The sequence below is a fragment of the Erpetoichthys calabaricus genome, chromosome 1, assembly GCF_900747795.2.
Source record: "Erpetoichthys calabaricus chromosome 1, fErpCal1.3, whole genome shotgun sequence".
In the NCBI taxonomy this organism is placed as follows: domain Eukaryota; kingdom Metazoa; phylum Chordata; class Cladistia; order Polypteriformes; family Polypteridae; genus Erpetoichthys; species Erpetoichthys calabaricus.
Genome location: NC_041394.2, coordinates 290,364,027 through 290,386,991, shown reverse-complemented (window position 1 = coordinate 290,386,991; position 22,965 = coordinate 290,364,027). Strand labels below are relative to the sequence as shown.

Below are 22,965 nucleotides of genomic sequence, written 5' to 3'. Positions count from 1 at the left end.
CAGTGACATGCATCAAACAGAAATAATGACAACTGGCTTGACTGTAGGTGTGATAGTCTTTATAGATTTTACATTGTAAATTTATGATTTCTTGTAAATGAATGCATATATTTAAAGTAAACACTGATAATAGTATAGCTGCTAAGGAAGAACAATTAATTGTATCTTTTTCGCTCTTCTAGAGTCTTGGTGAGCAATAGCAGTATTATTGCCAGGAGTCAACCTTTAGTGGGAAGATAGTTTAATGAAGGGTATGTATACATTTACACCTGTCTATTTTATAATATTGGTAGTTCACCTAACCCTTTTGAGTTTGGGACACAGAAGAAAACTGGAATATCCAAAGAACAGCCCTTTTAAACACAGAAGGTCATGCAAAGCGTAATTTAAGCTGGTATTAAAAACTGTACCACCATAAATAAAAACTAACGGCCATAGAGTATCAAAGGTGGTAAGTGTAACTGGGGCCCTATTCAAGTCTTGTTCCTGCCTTGCAACCAATGCGTTAAGGGAAAGGCCGCAGCTTCCCTGTGACCCTGCTCTGTATAAGTGGTTTATCAAAATGGATGGATGTTACAAACTTGTTAGAAAGTTATGAATTCTATTTGTAAATTTTGACCTAAGCAGGGTCTGTTTTTTTCTGTGTGGATTTTTTTATCAATGGGTAACTGAAGTTCATTCATAAGTGGTTTGATTAATTCACTTACTTCCTTTAAATGGGAGAAAACAGAACAGCATTTCTTCTTGTTGAGAGGAACAGGTGTTTGCTCTTTTAAATGGATTCATTTTAAAACAGTATCATATTGCAAAGCATATTAGGGTCAAGCAAAATCAGCTGCCATTTTTAAAGTAAACACAAGAGCACAAATTACATTTTTTAATCATTTTAAATGATGATTACAATCAGAAAAATTCTGGACCTGACATGATTTTCACTGTATTATAAATGATTTGTCTTTTATTCCTCAAATGTGTTTATTTTGAAATTTGATCAAAATCCATTATTCACTGTGATTTGTGAGATAAACTTCATCATTTGAAGGTATTATTATTTGCATATTGTCAAACACCCTGTTAGGAATCTCTTTAATTTTTATAGTTCATGTCTTCCAGACAAAAATTATGTAGCTGAGTGTATGACCGAATAATTGAGATCATGCAGAGAGTCATAATTGTAGTGGCTGTGACCACTTTGCCAGTTGTCTACAGCATAGTTTCCATGGTCTGTAGGTATATACTGGTAAAACAATCCATCTCGTCCCAGTGTGTGAGTGGGATTTAGTCTTTGTAAAATCACTGGGTTAAACTGATAAGTCAGCTTCCTCCGAATCTTAATAATCTCACCAGTCCTGCTGTAGTTCCGTAAGGCACGAGCCATTTTCTGGTAAGTCATGGTTTTTCGATTGCCCTTTCTCTTCCCCCAACGTTCTGCCAGCTTCTCTTTGTTTTTTGACACAAATTGAAAAGTGCCATTACTTTTGTCCACCCACTGTATTGAATCAGACATATTTGAGTCACACAGTGCTTCATGGAGGTATTCATAGAGCCGCAGTTTTTTTCTACCTAAATGAGAAAAATAAAAGCAATGAACAGTGCCAGTTTAGTAAAAGATGAAAGTGTAGTTGTTTAATGATGTAACTTATACATTTTAAAACTTTGTTATATTGTGTATTTTGTAAAAAATAATAAAGTAATATAAATAATCTCATACACTTCTGAAGGGTAAACAAAAAAAATATCAAATTATGTAATCAGTAAAGAACAGTAATGCTGGTTTATCTCTCAGGTGACACATAACCTAATGGAAAATGGCTAAAGGTAATAGTACTTTGTGGTAACTGAAATACTGGATATGTGTATAGGTAAATTATGTGTGTGTGCTTGGAAGGGCCAATATATTGATTCACTTTCTTGATTAAATACATTCTACATATTTGCTTGTTGTCTAATTTTATTCCAGTGTTATAAGCTAAAGGAACAGAAAAAAATAAGACATGCTATTTTTATTCTTCCACTTATTTTCTCACACACTTTGTCTCGGTCCTTGGTATCTTGGCACTAAACCAGTAACAAGCCCTGGACAAGATGTCATACCATTTCGGAGCATTATTATTATTATTTTTTTAATTCTCTTTTGAGATATGCTATTTTACCTTAAAGAAATGTTTATTTAACAGAACTACTATTAAGAATAGTACACTGTAGTACAGTTTGCATTTTTATTTAAGCAACAATACATAAAGCATACAGCAGTGACTGTTTCTTTATAAACTTATAAACTGGCACTTATTAGGATAGCATGCAAACTTTACAGATAAAAACATAAGCTCTGTCAATTTTTCTTAATTATTCTTGCATTAATCCAGTTAGTCATCTAAATACATACACATATATTAGTAAAACACTGTAGAAGAGAATTGGAGATTGCACTCCTTTAATGTGGTAAATGACATTCTTTACATGTTCTGTAACTCTGTGATGGTCACTGCAATTTTGTTCGCTGTGGTGTGCACGAGAGGCCCACCAAGTTAATTTAAAGGACAGGCTATTATGTTACACACTTTGCACTCCTGGAGGTAGTACGGAATGAAAGATTTAAAAGAAAACTGAGTGCCATTATGAACAATACTTTACATCCTCTCTTTGAGTTTCAGCCAACAAATTATTCAGCAGAAGTGTGCCAAGAAATGTGACTTTGACTCCTTCATATCTACCACAATACACTCTTGCAGTGCCTAACTGTGACTGCTGTCTTGCTGTATCATTAGCCAGGTCTTTTTTTCCTTCTTTTTTTTGTAATTCTTGTGTGCTTCTGTGTTGTTGTGGTTCTTTTTATTTCTATATTTGTTGAGCTTACGTAAATGTGACATTTTCCTTTGAGGCAAATAATGTAAAGTACTACTAATGAAATTAGTTTTAATTATGCAGAAAGAAAAATCATAATTCTAAAGCTTTTTTAAATAATAAAAGGAAATTAAAGAGTATTGTAGCACTAATGATTACAAACCTTTTCCACTTCGTTGGGAATGTAAAACAGAATACACAAGTTGATTTTCCTGGCAGCTGTTAAAGTTGTATACTGGAGGGCCATCTGCAATTGTGTGAACCCAGTTCTATAGGACAAAAATACATGTGCACCATAAAAATAGTACATTTTATGATTTATCTAATGGATACTATAAGGCAAAATGTCTATGTTGCTACTACAGTATTATATGACAGACTTTTTGTTTTTTCAGTGGGGCCTCGATCAAAAATTCTCCTAACAGGAATGAAATATAAGGAATAGCTACCTCCTTCCAGCAATGCTTTAAATTTCTTTTTTTTTTTTTTTGCCTAAATCAAATCTGGGGTCTGGCAACAAGACATGCAGTGTGGTTAGAAGTCCTAGACAGAATCCCAGTAGGACTTCTTGGTAAAACAGCTAGAAACCCTAAATTCCCCATTTTAATAATACATTTAAAACAAGGGAAGTGCATGCAAGGCAATCAGTCCTGAGACAGAACCAAAGCCCAAACACCACCACATGTCAGTTGTGCATGTCATGCTATAGTAGTCCTTATAGTTTTTACTTTATTTTTTTACCCGACTGTGACCATACCAAAGGCAGTCCACACAGCAGATGATTGTCCACTGACTCCACTAATTAAAACATTTCCACTCACAACACCTCTCTCTTTCTTTTCTATTTTGATACACATCTTTACTCCCATCTAAAATAAAACATTTTTGAATAGTGTATATGATATCCTGTTACACTGGATAGAAATCATATGGAACACACATGGACCCCATTTACAATGAACTGTTTGATTTCTAACTCTAGTTGGACATTTCTAGTGCAAGTATCTCACCGGTATCTCTGTCCAGCTGGATGTTTGTTCCTCATACACAGACATGGAGTTGTAACAGTTGACACTGGTTCGAGACTGCATCTGCTGGAAATTTTCAAAACTGTAGCAGACATCTGAACGCAAGAAAAATAAATGATACTAATCATCTACAAATTACAAAAAACATAAAAGGAAAACACAAGGTTACAGTATTTAAAATTGTAAGGCGATTGAAGTATGACGCTTTGTAAGTCACTTTGGATAAAAGCGTCTGTCAAGCAAATAAATGTAAATGAAGTATGGTATGAATTACTGATGTGTTGTATGCTCTATAAATATAAAGAAAGTAATCTATTATTTCAGTTTTAAGACATAATAGTCAAAATTACTGCATCTGTGAAGTTGATCAACATTTTATATGTTTTTATATACTTTTAAATAATAAATTAAAAATAATTTATTTAGTAAAAAATATGAAAAACATTAAATGCTCTACCAGGCTGTTGCTGCTGCTGAAGGTCTGAGTGTTGCTGTAAAACTTCTATTGCATCTTGGAAGTGTTGGCTTAGTATGTCTTGGTCAGAGCAACTCTGTAAGTCCAAAAATAAGAGCAAGTGAAAGGGACTAAACTAGCAGTTAAATACTTTGCATAAAGCAAAATTTTAAAAAATCTGGAGAGGAAAAATGTATACTTTTTTTCTGTATTATAACATATTGTGTTACAAAGTACTTAATAAAAAATTTAATGTTTTCTAAATTTACAACTATTAAATCAGCATTTTAAAAAATTCTATCTATTGTACAAAGAATAATCTAGAACATACTGCAGTCATGTATAATTAACATATTACCATATACATTTAATATAAGAGCCTAATTTTTACCAGAAAATATAAAAATTGAATGCAGTCACTCACCATGCTGAAATTTCAGTTTTTTAACCCCTGAAACATAGAAAAATCAAAATAAATCAAATATAATTGTTACCTTATCACGGGCAGTTTGTATGAATTACTTTTCACTAAATTAAATCTATGCAATGTCAGTTTTAAAAGTATATACTCTTAAAAAGATTGTTTTAAATGCAAATGAACAAAAAGTACAATAAATAATTTAACAAAAAAATCACGCATTTTTTTCTTTAATTTTGCCATATATTGACTAAGTTCATTGTAATATTCTAAACTTTATATATCAGACACACTCAAACATAAGTTATTGTGAAATAAGAGTTAAAATTATATAGTATTTTTTCTCTGCAGTTGTAAGTAGTATATATTAGAATTTGAATGCAAAATACTTTTTTATTAATTCCTTAAAGAAGTATTAAATGCACTGGAACCTACCGTTAAACAATGTAAATCATGGGAAGAATTACAGAAACTTTCAATAAAAAGTTTTTGTTGGTTTCATCTCTTCACTGACCAATGAAGGCTTCCTCAAGAATTTTAAAAGTTTCTTGATTCTTACAGATAAACTAAGTTTCAAATAAAAATTAAATAAATCAATTCGCAACTTAAGTACATGTGTAGATAACACACAATACAATATTTATGCTATAAATTTAAGACCAATTCATACTTATGCTTGTGGCATAAGAGATATACCTTCACAAGAGTTTTCATTTTGAAATGCACATCTTCGTTATATAGCTGCATTTAGGGAAGTTCTTGATGTGGGGATTTTTTTTTAAGTGGACATATTTGCATCTTAAATACAAAGCCTATTGAATGTAAATCAGTGTACAAGACTAAAGCGTATTATAACAATGATCTACTGTATAGTTCATGGGATCAAAAAAACAAGACCAGAAGAAAACAAACAGTTATTCTGGTAATTTGGAAGTTATACATTCTTGATGGATGGGGGCTTTGTCACATTATGATGGAAACCCTCATTTCTTTCAGCCCAAATATGAAAAGATAAGCATATTTTATTTATTTAGTTAGTTTACAGTTTTTTTAAAGCATGGTACAGATTGGAAAATGGTTCTTTCAAATTATACATCAATTTTATGGGTCCAATTTTTTCAATGACAGAGTTTTTGTAAACGGAATCCTGTTCTGGGCAGAAAGCAGAGGACAACTCTGGATTGGTTGGTCCATCTCCTGGAACAATCAGAGTTCTTCATAGGAGGTCCATTTACATTTTGAATGTGGGAAGACAACCAATGCACCCAAATTAAACTGATGTGGATAGAACTAGAACTATACTAGGAAATGACGGGTATAGGACTCTGAAGCTGGAAAGTACTGTAGCTGCCCCACAAGACCATCATGCCACCCCATTAGAACATCACAACATTGGAACAATTGTATGAAGCATGGCTTTTCAGTCCATTAAGTGTTTCAATCTTATTCATGTACATTTCCTAAAATAACATCAATTATATTCAGATTCTGATAAATAGCCAAAATGCCTTAACACTCCAAGACCATTAATGTATAATTATATTCAATCAACCAATAAAGCTTTCTAAAACTGACTATATTTTGTAGTTACAAAATGGAGTGGAAAATTACAACATTCAAAAACATTTAATGAAAGTAGGCCATTCAACAAAACCAGTCACTCCTATCCACTTAATTCCTCCAAAATAGCTTCAAGTCTAGTTTTGAAGGTCCCTAAAGACTTGCTGTCTACCACAGTACGTGGTAACTTATTCCAAGTGTCCATGCTGCTCTGTGTGATGAAAAACTTATTAATGTTTGTGCAAGATCTACCCTTAGCAACGTTCAACTGTGTCCCTTTGTTCTTGCTGAACTCATTTTAAAGTAACAGTCTCAATCCACTGAACTAATTCCTTTCATTATATTAAACAACTCAGTCATATTACTTCTTAATCTCCTTTTGCTTAAACTGAAAAGGTTCAGTTCTTTTAATCTTTCCTCATAATTCATCCCTGCAGTCCTGGAATCAGCCTAGTCGCTCTTCTCTAGACATTTTCTAGTGCTGCTATGTCCTTGTTTAGCCTGGAGACCAAAATTGCACATAGTACTCCAGATGAAGTCCATCCAGGTCATTATAAAGTTTGAGCATAGCCTTGGATGTGCACTCTACACATTGTGCTGTATAACCTAACATTCTGTTAGCCTTCTAAATGGCTTCTGAACACTGCCTGAAAATTACTTTGTTTACACAAGTATTTCCTGAGAAATATATTTTTTATTGCTATCACTAACTGTAATGATGTTCCTAGCAGTTTTGAAAAATAAAACACTACCTGACAGACTGTATCGGGCCTCACAAAAATGAAAAATTCATTAAATACAATAGACACATTTTTCTTTTGAATCAGCCTAGTTTTATACAAAATATAGTATCCAGTCTTTGATACAGATCTTTTTTTCAATGTTCAAAGTAGTCATCATTTTAAAGACTTTTTACTTCTGCTGTTTACTCTGTGATGTTTTAACTGTTTGGGATAGCATGATTGCTGATATGAAAAATGTGTAAAGAAAGAAAGAAATAATACTAAGTAATATACAGTAATAGTAATGTGCTATATTGTTTTGCTGAATTGCTCCTCAAAAAGCTCAGACTTTAAAGAGTGAAGGTCCCAAATGCATGACATCTTATGTTTATATATTGTATCTGATAAAAGAGTACTACATGCCCAGGAGAGTTTGGCCTCCTTCTAGCCAGATGCACTAATGGGTGGCCCTGCCAAAAACATGCAGTGTATTGTTGTTTTTTTAAGAAAAAAAATATATATAAAGATTTTATTGGAAACCTATTCTGGAAATGTATTGTACCATTTGCATGTCTGGGGAGTATTAAAGTATTAGGTGTGTGTTTTTCAAAAAACTTGTATCCAAAAATGTTCTAGCAAATTTGAAAGTAGTATAATGACAAGAATGACAGTTAGGAGCCTAAAGAGGTAGCTGGCAAAAATAATTTATAAAAAATAAAAGCCTTTTAAACTTACTTATAGGAAAAAAATTGGATTAGTATCTGAATTGCAATTAAGAAGTCATGAGATACAAACACTTATTACTTCTGGAAGGTTTTACGACAGGGAGCAGCACAAATATGGAGGTATTACAAGTTAAGAGCAATCAGAAGATATACTGAGCTATTTACAGTAATTCCTAACGCCTGGCAAGGACTCTTAATTTCTGTATTTTTTTTTTAGAATGTGTAAGGTTTTGAATTACTTTTCAGGATTATTTTTAAGGGCGGCACGATGGCGCAGTGGTAGCGCTGCTGCCTCGCAGTTAGGAGACTCGGGTTCGCTTCCTTGGTCCTCCCTGCGTGGAGTTTGCATGTTCTCCCCATGTCTGTGTGGGTTTCTTCCGGGCGCTCAGGTTTCCTCCCACAGTCCAAAGACATGCAGGTTAGGTGGAGTGGCGATTCTAAATTGGTGTGTTTGTGTGTTTCCTGCGGTGGGTTGGCACCCTGCCCGGGATTGGTTCCTGCCTTGTGCCCTTTGTTGGCTGGGATTGGCTCCAGCAGACCCCCATGACCCTGTATAAAATATACAATACTGTGCAAAAGGTTTAGGCAGGTGTTAAAAATGCTGTAAACAAAGAATGCTTTCAAAAATGGAAGTGTTAATCATTTATTTTCATCAATCAACACAATGCAGTGAATGAACAAAAGAGAAATCTAAATCAAATCAATATTTGGTGTGACCACCCTTTGCCTTCAAAACAGCATCAATTCTTCTAGGTACACTTGCACACAGTTTTTGAAGGAACTCGGCTGGTAGGTTGTTCCAAACATCTTGGAGAACTAACCACAGATCTTCTGTGGATGTAGACTTCCTCACATCCTTCTGTCTCTTCATGTAATCCCAGACACACTCGATGATGTTGAGATCAGGGCTCTGTGGGGGCCATACCATCACTTCCAGGACTTCTTGTTCTTCTTTATGCTGAAGATAGTTCTTAATGACTTTGGCTGTATGTTTGGGGTCATTGTCCTGCTGCAGAATAAATTTGGGGCCAATCATACGCCTCCCTGATGGTATTGCATGATGGATAAGTATCTGCCTGTATTTCTCAGCATTGAGAACACCATTAATCCTGACCAAATCTCCAACTCCATTTGCAGAAATGCAGCCCCAAATTTTCAAGGAACCTCCACCATGCTTCACTGTTGCCTGCAGACACTCATTATTGTACCGCTCTCCAGCCCTTTGACGAACAAACTGCCTTCTGCAAGAGCTTGAACAGCACATCTTGAAACCCCAGTCTGCTTTGAAATCTTTGTCTGGGAGACCTTGAGACCTTGCTGATGCAGTATAACTACCTTGTGTCTTGTTGCTGTGCTCAATCTTGCCATGACATGAAGCTGTCTTCCACAACATCACCTTGGTAGCAGAGTTTGGCTGTTCCTCACCGAGTTTTAAGCCTCCTACACAGCTGTTTCTGTTTCAGTTAATGACTGTGTTTCAACCTACATGTGACATTGATGATCATTAGCACCTGTTTGGTATAATTGGTTGATCATACATCTGACTATAATCCTACAAAATCTCTGACGTTGTGCAAGTGTACCTATAAGAATTGATGCTGGTTTGAAGGCAAAAGGTAGTAACACCAAATATTGATTTGATTTAGATTTTTCTTTTGTTTGCTCACTTTGCATTTTGTAAATTGATAACAATAAGCAATCATTATTTATATTTCTGAAAGCATTCTTTGTTTACAGCATTTTTTTCACACCTGCCTAAAACTTTTGCACAGTACCATATATATATTATCCTATCCTGGAACACCACTGAGCCATTGGTAAAGGTATGTGGACAACACCTGGGTGAAAATCAAATCTCAGGAGGTACCACAATTCACGGACCACATCAACTCACAACTCAGTGGACAAACACATCCAGTTCACCACAGACGACATGAAATGTGACAGGCTAGCTTTCTTAGATTGTGAAATTTCCATCAGCAATGGGGCACATTTGAAAGTTGATGTCTACCATAAACCAGTGCATACAGATCAATATTTAAGGTTTGACTCTCATCATCCACTAGAGCACAAAATAGGTGTCATCAGGACTCTACAACACAGAACAAACTCCATACCCACAGACACAGCGGCCAGGGAAGCAGAAGAACATCATATCAAAAAGGCCTTGAGTAAATGTGGTTATCCCAGCTGGACTTTTGTCAAAGCAGGGAAGACATCTAAAGAATGCTCTAAGCAATCCAGGAGAGTGGAAAACCTTTGATGATCCCTTATGTGTCAGGAGTATTGGAACAGCTGAGACGCATTTTTTCAAAACACCAGGTCTCGGTGGCTTTCAAACCCCAAAACACGCTACAGCAAAAATTGGTCTACCCCAAGGATCGGGTGCCTCGGCACAGACAGAGTAATATAGTTTACGCAGTTAAGTGCCAAAAGGATTGACGTGAATAATACATTGGGGAAACCAAACAACCACTGGCGAAGCGGATGGCACAACACAGAAGCGCTACCTCGTCAGGCCAGGACTCCGTAGTCTATTTACATCCACAGGACCATGGACACTCTTTCAGTGATGAAGATGTGCACATCCTGGACAGGGAGGAATGCTGGTTTGAGCGAGGAGTCAAGGAGGCCATTTACGTGATAAAGGAATGACCATCTCAGAACCGAGGAGGGGGCCTAAGGCTACATCTTTCACCATCTTACAATGCTGTGATTGCAGCCATTCCTCAACTCTCTGTGAATGGTACTCATGGCCTTACAGGTGGCACAGTGGTAGTGCTGCTGCTTTGCAGTAAGGAGACTATGGAAGATTGTGGGTTTGCTTCCCGGTTCCTCCCTGTGTGGATAGCGCTTTGAGTACTGAGAAAAGCGCTATATAAATGTAATGAATTTATTTTATTTTATGGCCATTGATCAATGGACAATTTGCATATCATTGATCACACGGCCCATTGTTAGTCAATGGTGCTAGTTTCGGTCATTATGCAAAGGTACTGTTTATAAGGTTGGAGAAACCTGCAGTCAACTGAGACTGAGGAAGTCACTTGGATGAGTGATGAAACGTATCGGAAAAAAACTATGTCCAGATGAACCGAATCAACTTTCTACAATCTTTAGGAGACTGTGTTACTAGGCAAGTGAGGCACTCTCTGATGACATAACGTTATGAAAGTCTCATTGTAAAAGAAAGTCATGCAGTTTGAAATACATCTGAACTTTATTGTAAATGAAAGAAAATGTAGTTCTTGACCACTTTCTTAGTTTTGAATTTTAGGCTATGACTCTGGCTATGTTTTGTTTTTTAATTTCAGACAAAGTGAACTCACATAAACTTGATGAACATCTGAAAACCTATGGTTTTTTTGCTACATTTAATCACTCTTCTGTAGAACACCTAAAACCTCTCTGTTACTTGATTAAATAAATTAGTTCTGTCTGGACCAGTGCTTTCAACATTCGGTTCTGAGTTGAGGGGACCTCATGTGGCTGCAGGTTTTCCTCCCTTTTACAAGTCAGTCATTTTTCTTCTAATTGATGAGATTGTTTTATTAGCTATTGCATTTTTCTTCTGTTGTTCTGCATTTAAAAAAAGCACAACAATGTGAGATTTACTTTGATAAGAAATTTAGAAATATTCATAATGTAGCATCCTGTATTCAGACCTGAGAGGGGACACATTCCTTACGTGGCCAAGGACTGTCTGAAGGTTGAGGGTATCTGGAGAAGCCAGCCTAAAAAGCAGTTCCCGTGAGTGTGGAAGAGAGGGCACAGACAGTGCAGTTAGAGAAGCACTTTGAATGTATCTCCTACTGCTGTAGTTAATCAGACTGGGTGCATGGCTGCCAGCAAGCCTCAGTTTTTGACTCTGGCCTTAGATTGGTTAACAGAGCTGGAGGAACATGTGGCAGGCAAGTTGCCTCTAACCACAGGTAAGCTGAGTGAGTCAAAGCTCTCAATGTGCGTGTGTGGGAGTAGGGATAAAGCAACATGGAGCCGAAGTTAACCTGAGTAGTGTTGAATTGAGTGGCCAATGAACAAGGTAATGGGTCCAGCTGCTGAAGGAGCTAACAGACCTTCTAAGGTGCAGTTACCACCAGCTTTGTACAGTGTGCTAAGTATATTCCTCCATTCCTTGACTCCTGGGATGTAGTTCTAAGTTCATTAACACTCTTTTGTCATTTTCTTATTACTTTACCTTTTTCTTAATTTACTTCTTCTCCCTTATCTGTATGTTAATAATGACAATAATGAAATAAATGGGAAAAGTATTCTCAATGTTGCTTTATTTTCAGATCCAGTAGTGTAGTCTCAAATTAGTAAAGACCTAAGTAACTTGAAAACTTGCCAAACCAGATTGAAAATCATAATGATAATGGTTATGAACATTTTTAAAACAAGGATAAAGCACTAAATTATGTTTATGTAACACACACATTTTTGCTACAGTCTGTTAGATGTAGGCGGCACCACAGAGTCCTAAAAACCCCAGCCACAACCTCACAAACAAAAATAAATGCTTTTAACAGATACACGGTTCATGAACGTCTCTGAACACGTGCAAATCGGGTTACGACCAAAAAGTTCGCCAAACTTTTGCATCTGTTTACAGAATATGAACAAGCCAGTTTTCCTCTCGTTTGTGCGCGCCGATGATTTCCGCACGTGTTCAGTCTCTTCCTGTGCAGCGAGCAAGAGAGAGAGAGAGAGAGACACACACACACACACGCGCGAGAGAGAGGGCTGGCCACATAAGGCCGAGAAGGCAGTTAAAGAATGCAACAGGCTTGTTTTTAAAGAGACTGATTCGAGCATTGTTTTAACCTCGTTGTATTTAATGAAGACTTTTTTCTATTGGATTTTAACCTCCACTTCACTTCTGTTTACAGCGATCAGTTCGTAGCGTGCATTGTTGCAATGTTACTTTTCTTGGTTGTTTATTAAATTAGGGATTTTTCAAAAGTTCATTTTTTTCCCTGTGCTTAAAACTCATTAAAAAAGTGTTTTTAGTGAGCGGTTCATAGCACTATAGCGCAAACTCTTGCAATGTTAGTTTTCTCTGTTGTTCAAGGTTTTCTCAGTGTTATTCACTGTTTTTACATTTAGTTTACTATTACACTGTGCATTCTATGGTGTGATTAACTATATTTGTGCTTAAAAATCTTTAAAAAAATACATTTACATACAGTTCGTACTGTCTGGAACGGATTAATTGTATTTACATACAATCCTATAGGGGAAATTACTTCGGGTCACGACCAAATCAGGTTACGACCAAGAGTTTTGGAACGAATTACGGTCGTGACCCGAGGTTCCACTGTACCTTCAAAACAGGTTCTTCTTTGTTCCAAACACATTCACAAATACTCTTTCTCTTCTCTCTCTTTTCCTCCAATCCTCCCATGCGAGCATTGTACTGTTCTGCCTGACTACAATGGGTGAAGCAGAGTGGCTTCTTTTATACAGGATCCAGGAGTTCTTCCAGAGACACTTCCCAAGTTGGACAGAACTCCCACAAAGTTGTGACCACTAATCACTGCAGGTCCCTTTTGTGGCACCAATGGCACCCAACAGGGCAGCCCCACAGGTCTACAGCTTCCAGCATGCCCTGTGTGTATGGGTACCCTTACCCTGGAATGCTGCCATCTAGTGTGTTTGGGGAGCATGCAGTCCTGGCAGGTTGTCTTCCCCTGTTCCTCCATTATATCCGTGTCCCGGCCAAATAAGGATCTTCGGTCCAACCCTCCTGGGACATTAGCATACCCTTCTGCCTCCTGGCTTTGACAAGGAGCACTTTGTCTTTTTACCTGGCCACTCAGTACCTTGGCTTCCCAGCCAGGTAGGAAACTAGGGGCAATCCTGGCAGAGACACCAGCCTATGTCTTCTGTCCATCATGAGTCCAATAAAATTTAATCAAGACAGTTTTTAAATTTCTAGTGTCAAGGCTTTCATTGTTAATTTAATCAGAGTTTTAGTCATTTGTGATTGTATGCTATTAAGTCCTGGTGGTAATGTTTGATCATGGGGTTAAATGAAAGTGTAGATTATATTATGGGCATAAAAAATTACAGATGTAAATAGAAATGTGTCTAACAACATGCATCACAGCAAGTCTGAGCCTTGCCAAATGGATCATGAGTCTTGCATCCTCATTGTTATCATTTTTTTTTTTTTAATTTTTGTGGCTGAAATGTATGTTGTGATTGGTGGCTATTATTCAAGACACTTTCTTAATTAGTAACAAATTACTGCTGTTAATGGAACTAACATCTTTTGCATTCCTTTTAATTGCCTTAATTTTTAACTTTCAAAGCAATCGTTTCTTTTTATGTTAGCTATTAAGTAGGCAAACAATAATTGGATAAAGGCTATGATCCCCCAGCATTATTTATCGTTTTGAAGAAACTGGGCTTCCATTTGCATTAAAACATCTGGTAATCTCTAAGCCTTTCCCAACCATTTCCTGAATTTTGAAAAAAAAAAAAAAGTTCACTTTTGTTTTTATCTAAACACAGTTTTTAGCTTGAGGGCAGTTAATTTCATATTATCTGCCTGGCTTTTTCACAAAAGAGTTCTGAAAAATGACAATTACCACATAAATAAACATCATCCAGTTATTTCTGCAAGATAATAAGTAAATCAGTTTGCAATCTGACTCCTGTCATATGTTCAGGAGTTGGGGTGCTAGGGACACTGCACCACCCCCTTTGCAGAGCACAGATCTCCACACTTGTTTTTAGGAATTTTATAAAAATGATTTCAAATCGGATTTAATAATTGCACACTTTTTATAGCGGTTAAAACAGTGGGATGAAGGTCAGAGAGCAATTATTTGAAAGAATAAGGCTAATAATGAGCCTCTTTTGTCCCCAGAACACCAAAGCAAAGCCCCGTCATCACATACTAAAATAACAACATAATACCCTAAAAATTACAACATAACACACATTACAGCTTAATCCTGCACTTGCAAAAATGGCTACTAGCGAGAAAGGATTATTATGTTGTTACTTTGCTACAATCAAATATTTATTAAAGTTTAAGTTACATTGATGAAAACAAATAATCATGCCAAAATGTTTCTTATTCAATAAACAGTCAAAATAAAACAGTTGTAAAAGCAGTAATTACAGTAAAAATACAAACACATACACACAGTGTGTCCTTCTAAAAAAGTTAAAAAAAAATGAAACCTAGGAAAGAAACGCAGCCCAAACATTAGACCCCACCAAGTCACTATTTAAGGAGCAGGAAGAGGAGAGCAGCAGCAACCACTGGCCTGCAGGCTCCACAGAATCTGCACTAGAGCATGTATTTTTAGCTTATAACATGGATGAATCATTGATCACCACAGCTAAGGTTCTAGGAGTGTAAGACTGAAAAAGAAGGTGTGCCAAGATGAAGGTTGAGATTCTTAGATGAAAGTAAAATACTACTAAAAAGATTTCCATGAAAGTGTGGGTGTTAAGGGAATGCCCTGCTACCAGACAGAGAGAATTGGGAAAGGTTGATATGAGGCCTTAAGCATATGGAGAAGGCACTGTATTCAAGGGAGAGGATTGATAGTTACAGAAATTGTAAAGTATATGGGAAGGAAAAGCGAAAGATAAAGAAACATTGCAAGTTTTGAGAACAGATTTTAATTATAAGTAAAATGTTATGTTTTAATTTTACTCCTTCATTCATTATTATCCATCCATCCATCCATCCATCCATCCATCCATTAGCCAACCCGCTATATCCTAGCTACAGGGTCACCGGGGTCTGCTGGAGCCAATCCCAGCCAACACAGGGCGCAAGGCAGGAAACAAACCCCGGGTAGGGCGCCAACCTACCACAGTCATTCATTATTAAGCAAGCAATTAAGGGTCATGGGAAAGATCCTATCCAGATATCATTAAATGGAAGGCAGGAATGAGATAGATAATAGATTGATTTATTAGAGTAGTTTAGAAGAATTCAATAGCTTTTTATTATAAGGCTGGTGACTGTACACTGTTTTTATGTCTGGAATGTTATAAACACAATTATTTCACAAATCCTACATGTGTAAGGAAGCTATTACATATTTGTTTTGGTGGTAACCATTTCTTGGGGAGGAAACTATGACATTTCTAGGATGTCACCCTGGTGTGGGCATTTGGATGTATAGGAAGGGGCACTAAATGCCAAAAAAGCATTTTTTTTAGGTTTTTATTGAAATGGGTAGAGGACCTTTTTATGAGAATGCCGTGCAGGACTGATCACGACTTGCCACCTAATGCACCGAATGGCACGGGAGGATTTAAATTTAAACTAAACCATGGTGAACTTGAAAATGAAAAGCATCAGACATTTTTTTTTCAGTTCGTTACTTTAACATCATCATGCAGTGGAGTTGTCTGTCTAGTGAATTCTCTTTCTGACTTCTTTGTACGAAACTTAACACCATGAATCAGTTGTATGGAAATTAGTTGAGTGCATGCTGTGTGGTTCATAACTATTGTAGATTACACCTAAGTGTAATTCTGCAACACATGTCCATTACTAATTATAACTTATAATGACCTGATAGATTTATTTTCAGTTGACAGTATCATTCATTAAAACACACTTCCTATGCATCAGTAATATTTTCTCAAATGTTGTGTTTTTTAAATAAATCCCTCTAATGCCCAATAAAATTCTTTAATTCTACATCATTATGGTGTTCTGTTCAAACCAATGACGAATGTGTTTGTAATTTACAGTTTGTTTATGGCTTCTGGATAAAGTGATGGCAAAAACATATTATCTTTAAACTAGATTGTTTGAAAATTGAAACAGACAATGTCATGATGCCTCTGTTCTCTAAACAAAAGTAATGCTGGTAATAAACTGACAAGGGAAAAATAATAATGCTTGATTTTAATAGAACTACTTGGAAATACAGTTTCATATACATTGTAATGGAAAGGGAAATATATGATAAACGTGGACAAAACATATTGTAAATTATAAATGAACTACCGTAAGCCATGCTGAATATCCAAAATGAAAAAAGTACATAAAAAAAATAAACACTGTTCTAACATGGTGTGTTCATGTCAAAAATGTACCACATTAAAACTACTGGTATAGTCATGAGAATAAATAGTGTGACTGGTGAAAGCAGACCAAAGTATGCTGAAGAAATGTTGGGGTACCAGCCCGGTAACACCTTTTAATAAAGTCACACAAACAGAATATAAAGTGGCTTCAGAAAGTTTTACGTAACTTTAAGAGTCAGCAGAATCCTATCTTACTCAGTTGTTGGGTCAAGATCTGACACCACCTTCCAGGATTGGCTCGTTTTTGCGGTGTCTGTACCAGAAAGCGCAGAACCTTCTTGCGCACTGTGGACAGAATTAGGTGTCTTTGATGGGCGACTTTTCAATCCTATGGGGAAAACAGAAGGTACTGTTAGTGCTACTGCCCCCTCTCATCTCATCAAAGTGGTACTGCTTATCTCCTCACAGCATGGAAGGTGATAAAAATAAGCGGATGACCCAGAAATCCTACCAAATCTTTTAAAAAAACACAGGATATTGTGTAGTTAACTCTGAAGGATTCAGGCCTATTGTAACGTCACACAGAGAACAAAAGACATCCATGATGATCTCAGAGGAGCATTTGGTGCTGCTGCCCATCAGTTTCTTATAAGGCCTTTATCAAGCAATTTTAATTCCATCATTTAACAGAAAGAAGAATTATTTACAATGGAAAACATTTTTAAAACAATTGCCAATTTTACCAGGACTGATTATCCCAGCAAACTGACCCAAATATTAGACCATCTGATGATCAGAAAAGTCACAAGGGCATACAAGCTACATCCAGGAAATCTAGAGGTTTCCATCAACCATTCATTGGTTAATTATACAGTCCATGACTATGCCTTCAGAAGCAGACTGATCATTAGTAAAAGAACTTCACTTTAGCATCACAAATAAAAATCCTTTATTAGAACTTCAGAAGAGTCAAACTGTTCACTTGGAAACTATAATAATACAGATGCAGATATCTGTAATTAATTTATTTTCTTCTTTTCTATGTTGATTAGTCCATTACCTTATAATAACCTTCCAAATGCCAGTTCCAGGACAGGTGTGTAGTCTGTTTTTTTTTTTTTAATTGGATTCTGTGCCAGAATTGGGGGTTTGTGCCAAGAAAAGGAACAGTGTGCCTCTGTGGCAGTCAGGGCACCTGGATATGTGCATAGGTGCATCAGAGATATTTAGAACTCTGCGGAGTAAATAGATGTTGACATGGAAGGAGGAATATCTGTTTTTTTCCTCCGTGAAGTTATGAGAACTATCATTTTCCAGAGAAACGAGTGAATGAGTCTTGGGAAGAGGGAATACAAGGAGAATAGAAAACCACAGATTTTGTTCTTTGCTAGAACATGTGGTATAGATGGATTGTTACGAGCCCCTTTAATTAGAGGTTGATAAGCTCCTAAACTAATCTGACATTAGTATAAGGCACTTTTTTTGTTTACTAACACTAGTTTGGAAGTGGATGGGGTAAATCTGAATTTGGCTGGTAAAAGAAAACCATTTTATTAGTTTACAATAAAAAAGCAGAAAAGGGAAAACATTAGATTTTTCTGTTTTCAATCCAATAAGGTTTTTAAAATTTTTGCTATGAGAAGTCAAGAAAAATGACACCTTTTATTGGCTAACTGAACAGATTACAATATGCAAGCTTTCAAAGCAGCTCAGGCCCCTTTTTCAGGCAAGTTGTAGTCAATTGTTATATTGTAATATGTTCAGTTAACCAATGTCATTTTGCTTAATTTCTCATTGCACCCATAATGATTGCTGTATATGCTAGTGGTGTGAAGAATATGTTCAGCATCTCCCTGATATATCATTATTGGATATGTTAGTATGGAAGATTATTTGTGCCAAAATTAAATGAACCACATGCATATGTATTGAATTTCAATGTGGTTATTAAAAGCACATCAACCATGTGATTGATTGCTTTTAATTATGGCCCACATTTTTTGCGCCACTTTAAAATGCAATACCAAACCGTATTGCATTTTAATTCATGTCCATATATCATGTGTGATAATTGAAAACAGAGCAAACATGTTGCATTTTGCTTAGCTGTGGATCACATTTCAATTCAAGGCCAGACATTAATCATGCCAAAATTTAATGTAATCATATGACCAGTTAGTGTCAAAAGGTGAGGCAAAGACTGTCAACAGTTGGTGTCATCACTGAACTGATGGAAGCTGGTGAGGTAAATGATGATGTCATTCTCTTCCATGTTAAAAGAAGAGAAAAAATATCAGGTTTTAGAGGAGGGTATGAATAATAATCTACAAAGAAACCAAGCTTGGTGACACTAACAAATGTCATAAATCTGTTAACAACACACTACACAAAAATTTAACCTCAGTGCTTAATTTAAAATTTATATAAAGAAAACAGCTTTAGACTACTTAACAAACCAGCAAGCCCGTGATTCTCGAAAGAATCGCGAATCCAAGAATGGCAATCAGTTTCTGTTCCCTCCGATATTTGGATGGATGAAATATAATGGAGGGTGGGTGCGTCCGGGGAAATGTCATTTAATTAAATAAGCCTAATTTTACTAAAGAGGTTTCGTTTTGTGGAGCCGCGATTCCTTTGCCTCTGCTGACACCGACTGCCGGTACAGTGGATTACAGCAAGTGTAGTTTACAGGTTGTGTTGTTCGGGTGCCACCCACTGACTGTGGGAAGCCGCTGGGTTTGACTCCGGGGCGCTGAAGGGCTGTGCGCATGCACCTCGGTGCGTCTGGCGTCCGGAATGAAAAGCAATGGAGAGTGGGAGTGTCCTGGTAAAGTTTTCATTGAAGTATAGATATTTGTACTATCATTAACCAATTTATTAAAACAAACATGGAATTGTAATTGTCACATCATGTAAGTCTAAAATGTCTTTGAGTTATTGCACTTATAAGTAAAACCAATGTCCACGCGTTGGAATTTAGGTTGGTTGGTTCCATCAGGATGTAAATACATGACAATATTGCGGTAAAACGGAGGCTCACCGTCTTTACTTTGAAACACAATTGCCACTTCATTAACGATGGGAACATTGTATCATCTTGGATTGTGTTCTTTGTCCTTTATTAGCACTAAGGCAATTTTAGTTGGTGCTACACCGTCAGCCTGTGCTTTTGTATTGGCTTCTTTTTCAACCTTATGTAGCATCTTTATAAAGTTTGCTAATGGGTGATTGTTTATGACTTCAGCTACGTTTCTCATTATGAGCTCTGTGCATTTCTTGTTTTCAGGAAGGTTCATTCGTTGATAAACTGCGTCATCTAGATCTAACACGTACATTTGGACAAATTTGCGTTGGTGATTTGGCTCAGGGTACACTGTTCCAATCCGATGCAATATTTGTCCACACACGCGAAAGCAGTATGGGCCATTCCCTGGTGGTGGCTTGATATTTATCCCGGTAGATGCAAAAGCAAATGAATTATTGTAGGATCTAATGCATTCCATAAAGCTTTTACTTTCGGGTACATTGTTAGTCAAAAGCATACATAAATCTTCAGGATATTCATCCAAAGCAGGCAGCTTAACTTGATCTTTTTGACAACAACGTGTAAACTCATCAGTTGTACTGCCAGTTTTTTCTTCAAGGAAGTTAAGTGAATGACAATGACTGCAAATGACAGTCATTAATCCCAATGAATTTTCATGAACAGTGGACTCATTATATAATGCGCTCTCAGCTAACTGGCGGAATTGTTCAGCGTCTGTCTGTCGTTCCTGTCTTTGTCGTTGTCTTTGTTGGAATGCTGAACGACTTTGTAGCCCTTGTGCAGTTTCTTTTTGGATCCGTGCCTCTCTTGCATGTAGTGTTTCAGAAACGCGTTGTAGGCGCCTTCGTTCATTGTGTTTATCCATACGGGCTCGTTTTTGATTCAAACATGCCACACAGACTGCTGGCACAGTGCATTAGAGCAAGTTTAGTTTACAGGTGGTGTTGTGTGGGTGCCACTTACTGACTCTGGGAAGCCGCCGCGTTTGACTCTGGGGCGCCACAGCGCAGTGCGCATGCGTTTCAGTGCGTCCGCCGTGCATAAATTAAACTGTGTTTCGTTTTGGAGCCGTGACTTCTTTGCTTCTGGTGTTTGTGAAACGCGTGGTGGGAGCCTCCATTTATTGTTTGTATCCATGCAGTCTCGTTTTTGTCTCTCTGTTACTGAATTACCGTTATGTGATTCAAACATGCCACACAGACTGCTGGCACATACATACTACTGACTCTGGGAGGCCGCTGCGTTTAACTCTGGGTTGTGGTGTTTGGGTACCACCTACTGACTCTGGGAGGCCGCTGCGTTTGACTCTGCGGCGCCGCGGCGCAGTACGCATGCTGGGAGGCCGCTGCGTTTGACTCTGGTGCGCCGCGGCGCAGTGCGCATGTGTTTCAGTGCGCCTGTGCATAAATTAAACTGTGGTTTAGTAATATAGATGATTAAATATTTTCAGCAAGACTTATAACATACTTTTCACCATTTCAGTTAATCATTTCACAGTCAGCATTAACAAACTTAAGCTCACTGCCAAAACACAAATATTTAGAAGTTGAATACCTCTTACTCCAGCTGTTCATTCCCCTTTGCCCAACCTTGTTACACTTATTGGTCATTTAATTACAGTACATTCAGTTTTGGTATGAGTGAAGTGTAGTTTTGAATTGAAAAGCAGCACATTTTGAGCAGCTACTAAGTGAAACACTATACGTATGTTTTTAGTTATAATGTGACCTATGGACATAATAAAATGCAGTGGCATGAAAAGCAGTCAATCATTTGGAAGATATGTTTTTAATTATGACGTGATAAATCTGTGCCAGAATTAAGTGCACCAAATGCATATGTATTTTGCATTTCAATTTTTAACACATTAGATTGCATTTAGTTTTGAGACAAATAATCTTCCATATGTTTAGTTGTGTCATTATTATTTTATCATTATTTGTGACATCATCATGCTGCCATTTTGTGGTTCCTTTTTCTTCCTGGTGTCACACTTTTCCGAATGACTGTCATATTAAATAGTATGGTAATGTTAAAGAGATGAAACAAAAGGATGCAAGACATTTCCAGAAATACAAGGCCTTAAATTTTTCATCTTTCTAGTATGTGGGAGGAGAACTGTTGTTATATGAGAATCCTGGCTTGTCATCTGTATCCTCACATAACAAAAAAGATCATTTTCAAAAGTGTTTGGTAAGATTTAATTACAGTTTCTTGAAAAAATGCGTTTAACTGTATATTAGATTGTTCAGTAGCCAATGGATTGCCAAGCATAAAAGGGTGGCTCATAAGAGTGAGAGGAAAGGAAACATTGTCGTTGGCAAAGACTGTCATTGTGTCAGTGCAGACAGAAGGGCAGGGCCAGGCAGTAGACCCTGTAAAAGTATTGTGGGTCATAGAAAAGAATCTGACAGGCACCTTAGCACAAAATAGAGAAAGAAATCTGAAAGAAAATGGACAGTTTTACAAAAACACTAAAGAGGTAGGTTCAGTAGGTGCCAGGGAATGCCTGATCATCTTTGTGCAGAAATGTAAAGTATACTTCAATGGTATTAGACGGTATGCATACCTAAAAAGAGCTCTTGTCTTTAAGGGCTTTGGAAGGCTCACAACTGAAGTGGTCTTAGGGACCATCATAAAACACTGCTTTGATAATCCTGAAACTTTATTGATACAGCCCTAATCCCAGATGTGATTGTTGAATTAATGTTAAGTGTATCTTGGGTTAGAACTAAGAGCTGCCCCTGTCTGTAAATTGGAAAGAAAGTAGGAGTAAGACTTCACTGGTGGGAGGAAGAGAATCCAGAACTGTGCAATAAGGAAAAATAGGAGGAGAGAAAAAGAAATAGAGAATTAGGAGTTAAGAGAAATGGATACTGTTTGACACAGAAAAGTGGGCAGTCCGCCCACTGAAAGATCAGAGTTGTAGATAAGTAAAGGAAGACTAAAATGAGCAGCATGGGTTACTTTAAGTTGTGTTTACCTTCACATTTTTCTTTGTTTATTGTTCACTTAGATAGATAGATAGATAGATAGATAGATAGATAGATAGATAGATAGATAGATAGATAGATAGATAGATAGATAGATAGATAGATAGATAGATAGATAGATAGATAGATAGATAGATAGATAGATACTTTATTAATCCCAAGGGGA

General features: G+C 36.8%; 1 protein-coding gene across 1 annotated transcript; it reads right to left on the bottom strand.

Annotated features, from left to right (window-relative positions):
• Positions 1-863: 863 nt before the first annotated feature.
• On the bottom strand, positions 864-5,459 carry LOC114646755 (transcription factor Spi-C-like). The gene is made up of 6 exons (XM_028795091.2): positions 5,180-5,459; positions 4,751-4,777; positions 4,330-4,423; positions 3,855-3,967; positions 3,008-3,113; positions 864-1,563 (listed from the first exon to the last, which is right to left on the bottom strand). The coding sequence occupies exons 2-6, from the start codon at positions 4,751-4,753 to the stop codon at positions 1,121-1,123; spliced, it is 759 nt and encodes a 252-aa protein (XP_028650924.1). The 5' UTR covers positions 4,754-4,777; positions 5,180-5,459; the 3' UTR covers positions 864-1,120.
• Positions 5,460-22,965: the final 17,506 nt, after the last annotated feature.

Excerpts from the sequence above, each read along its gene's own strand:
- LOC114646755 (XM_028795091.2), bottom strand. Across the intron at positions 3,968-4,329 it reads TCAGCAGCAGCAACAGCCTG|ATGTCTGCTACAGTTTTGAA; the intron begins GTAGAGCATTTA and ends TCTTGCGTTCAG. Across the intron at positions 3,114-3,854 it reads CCAGCTGGACAGAGATACCG|AACTGGGTTCACACAATTGC; the intron begins GTGAGATACTTG and ends TTTGTCCTATAG.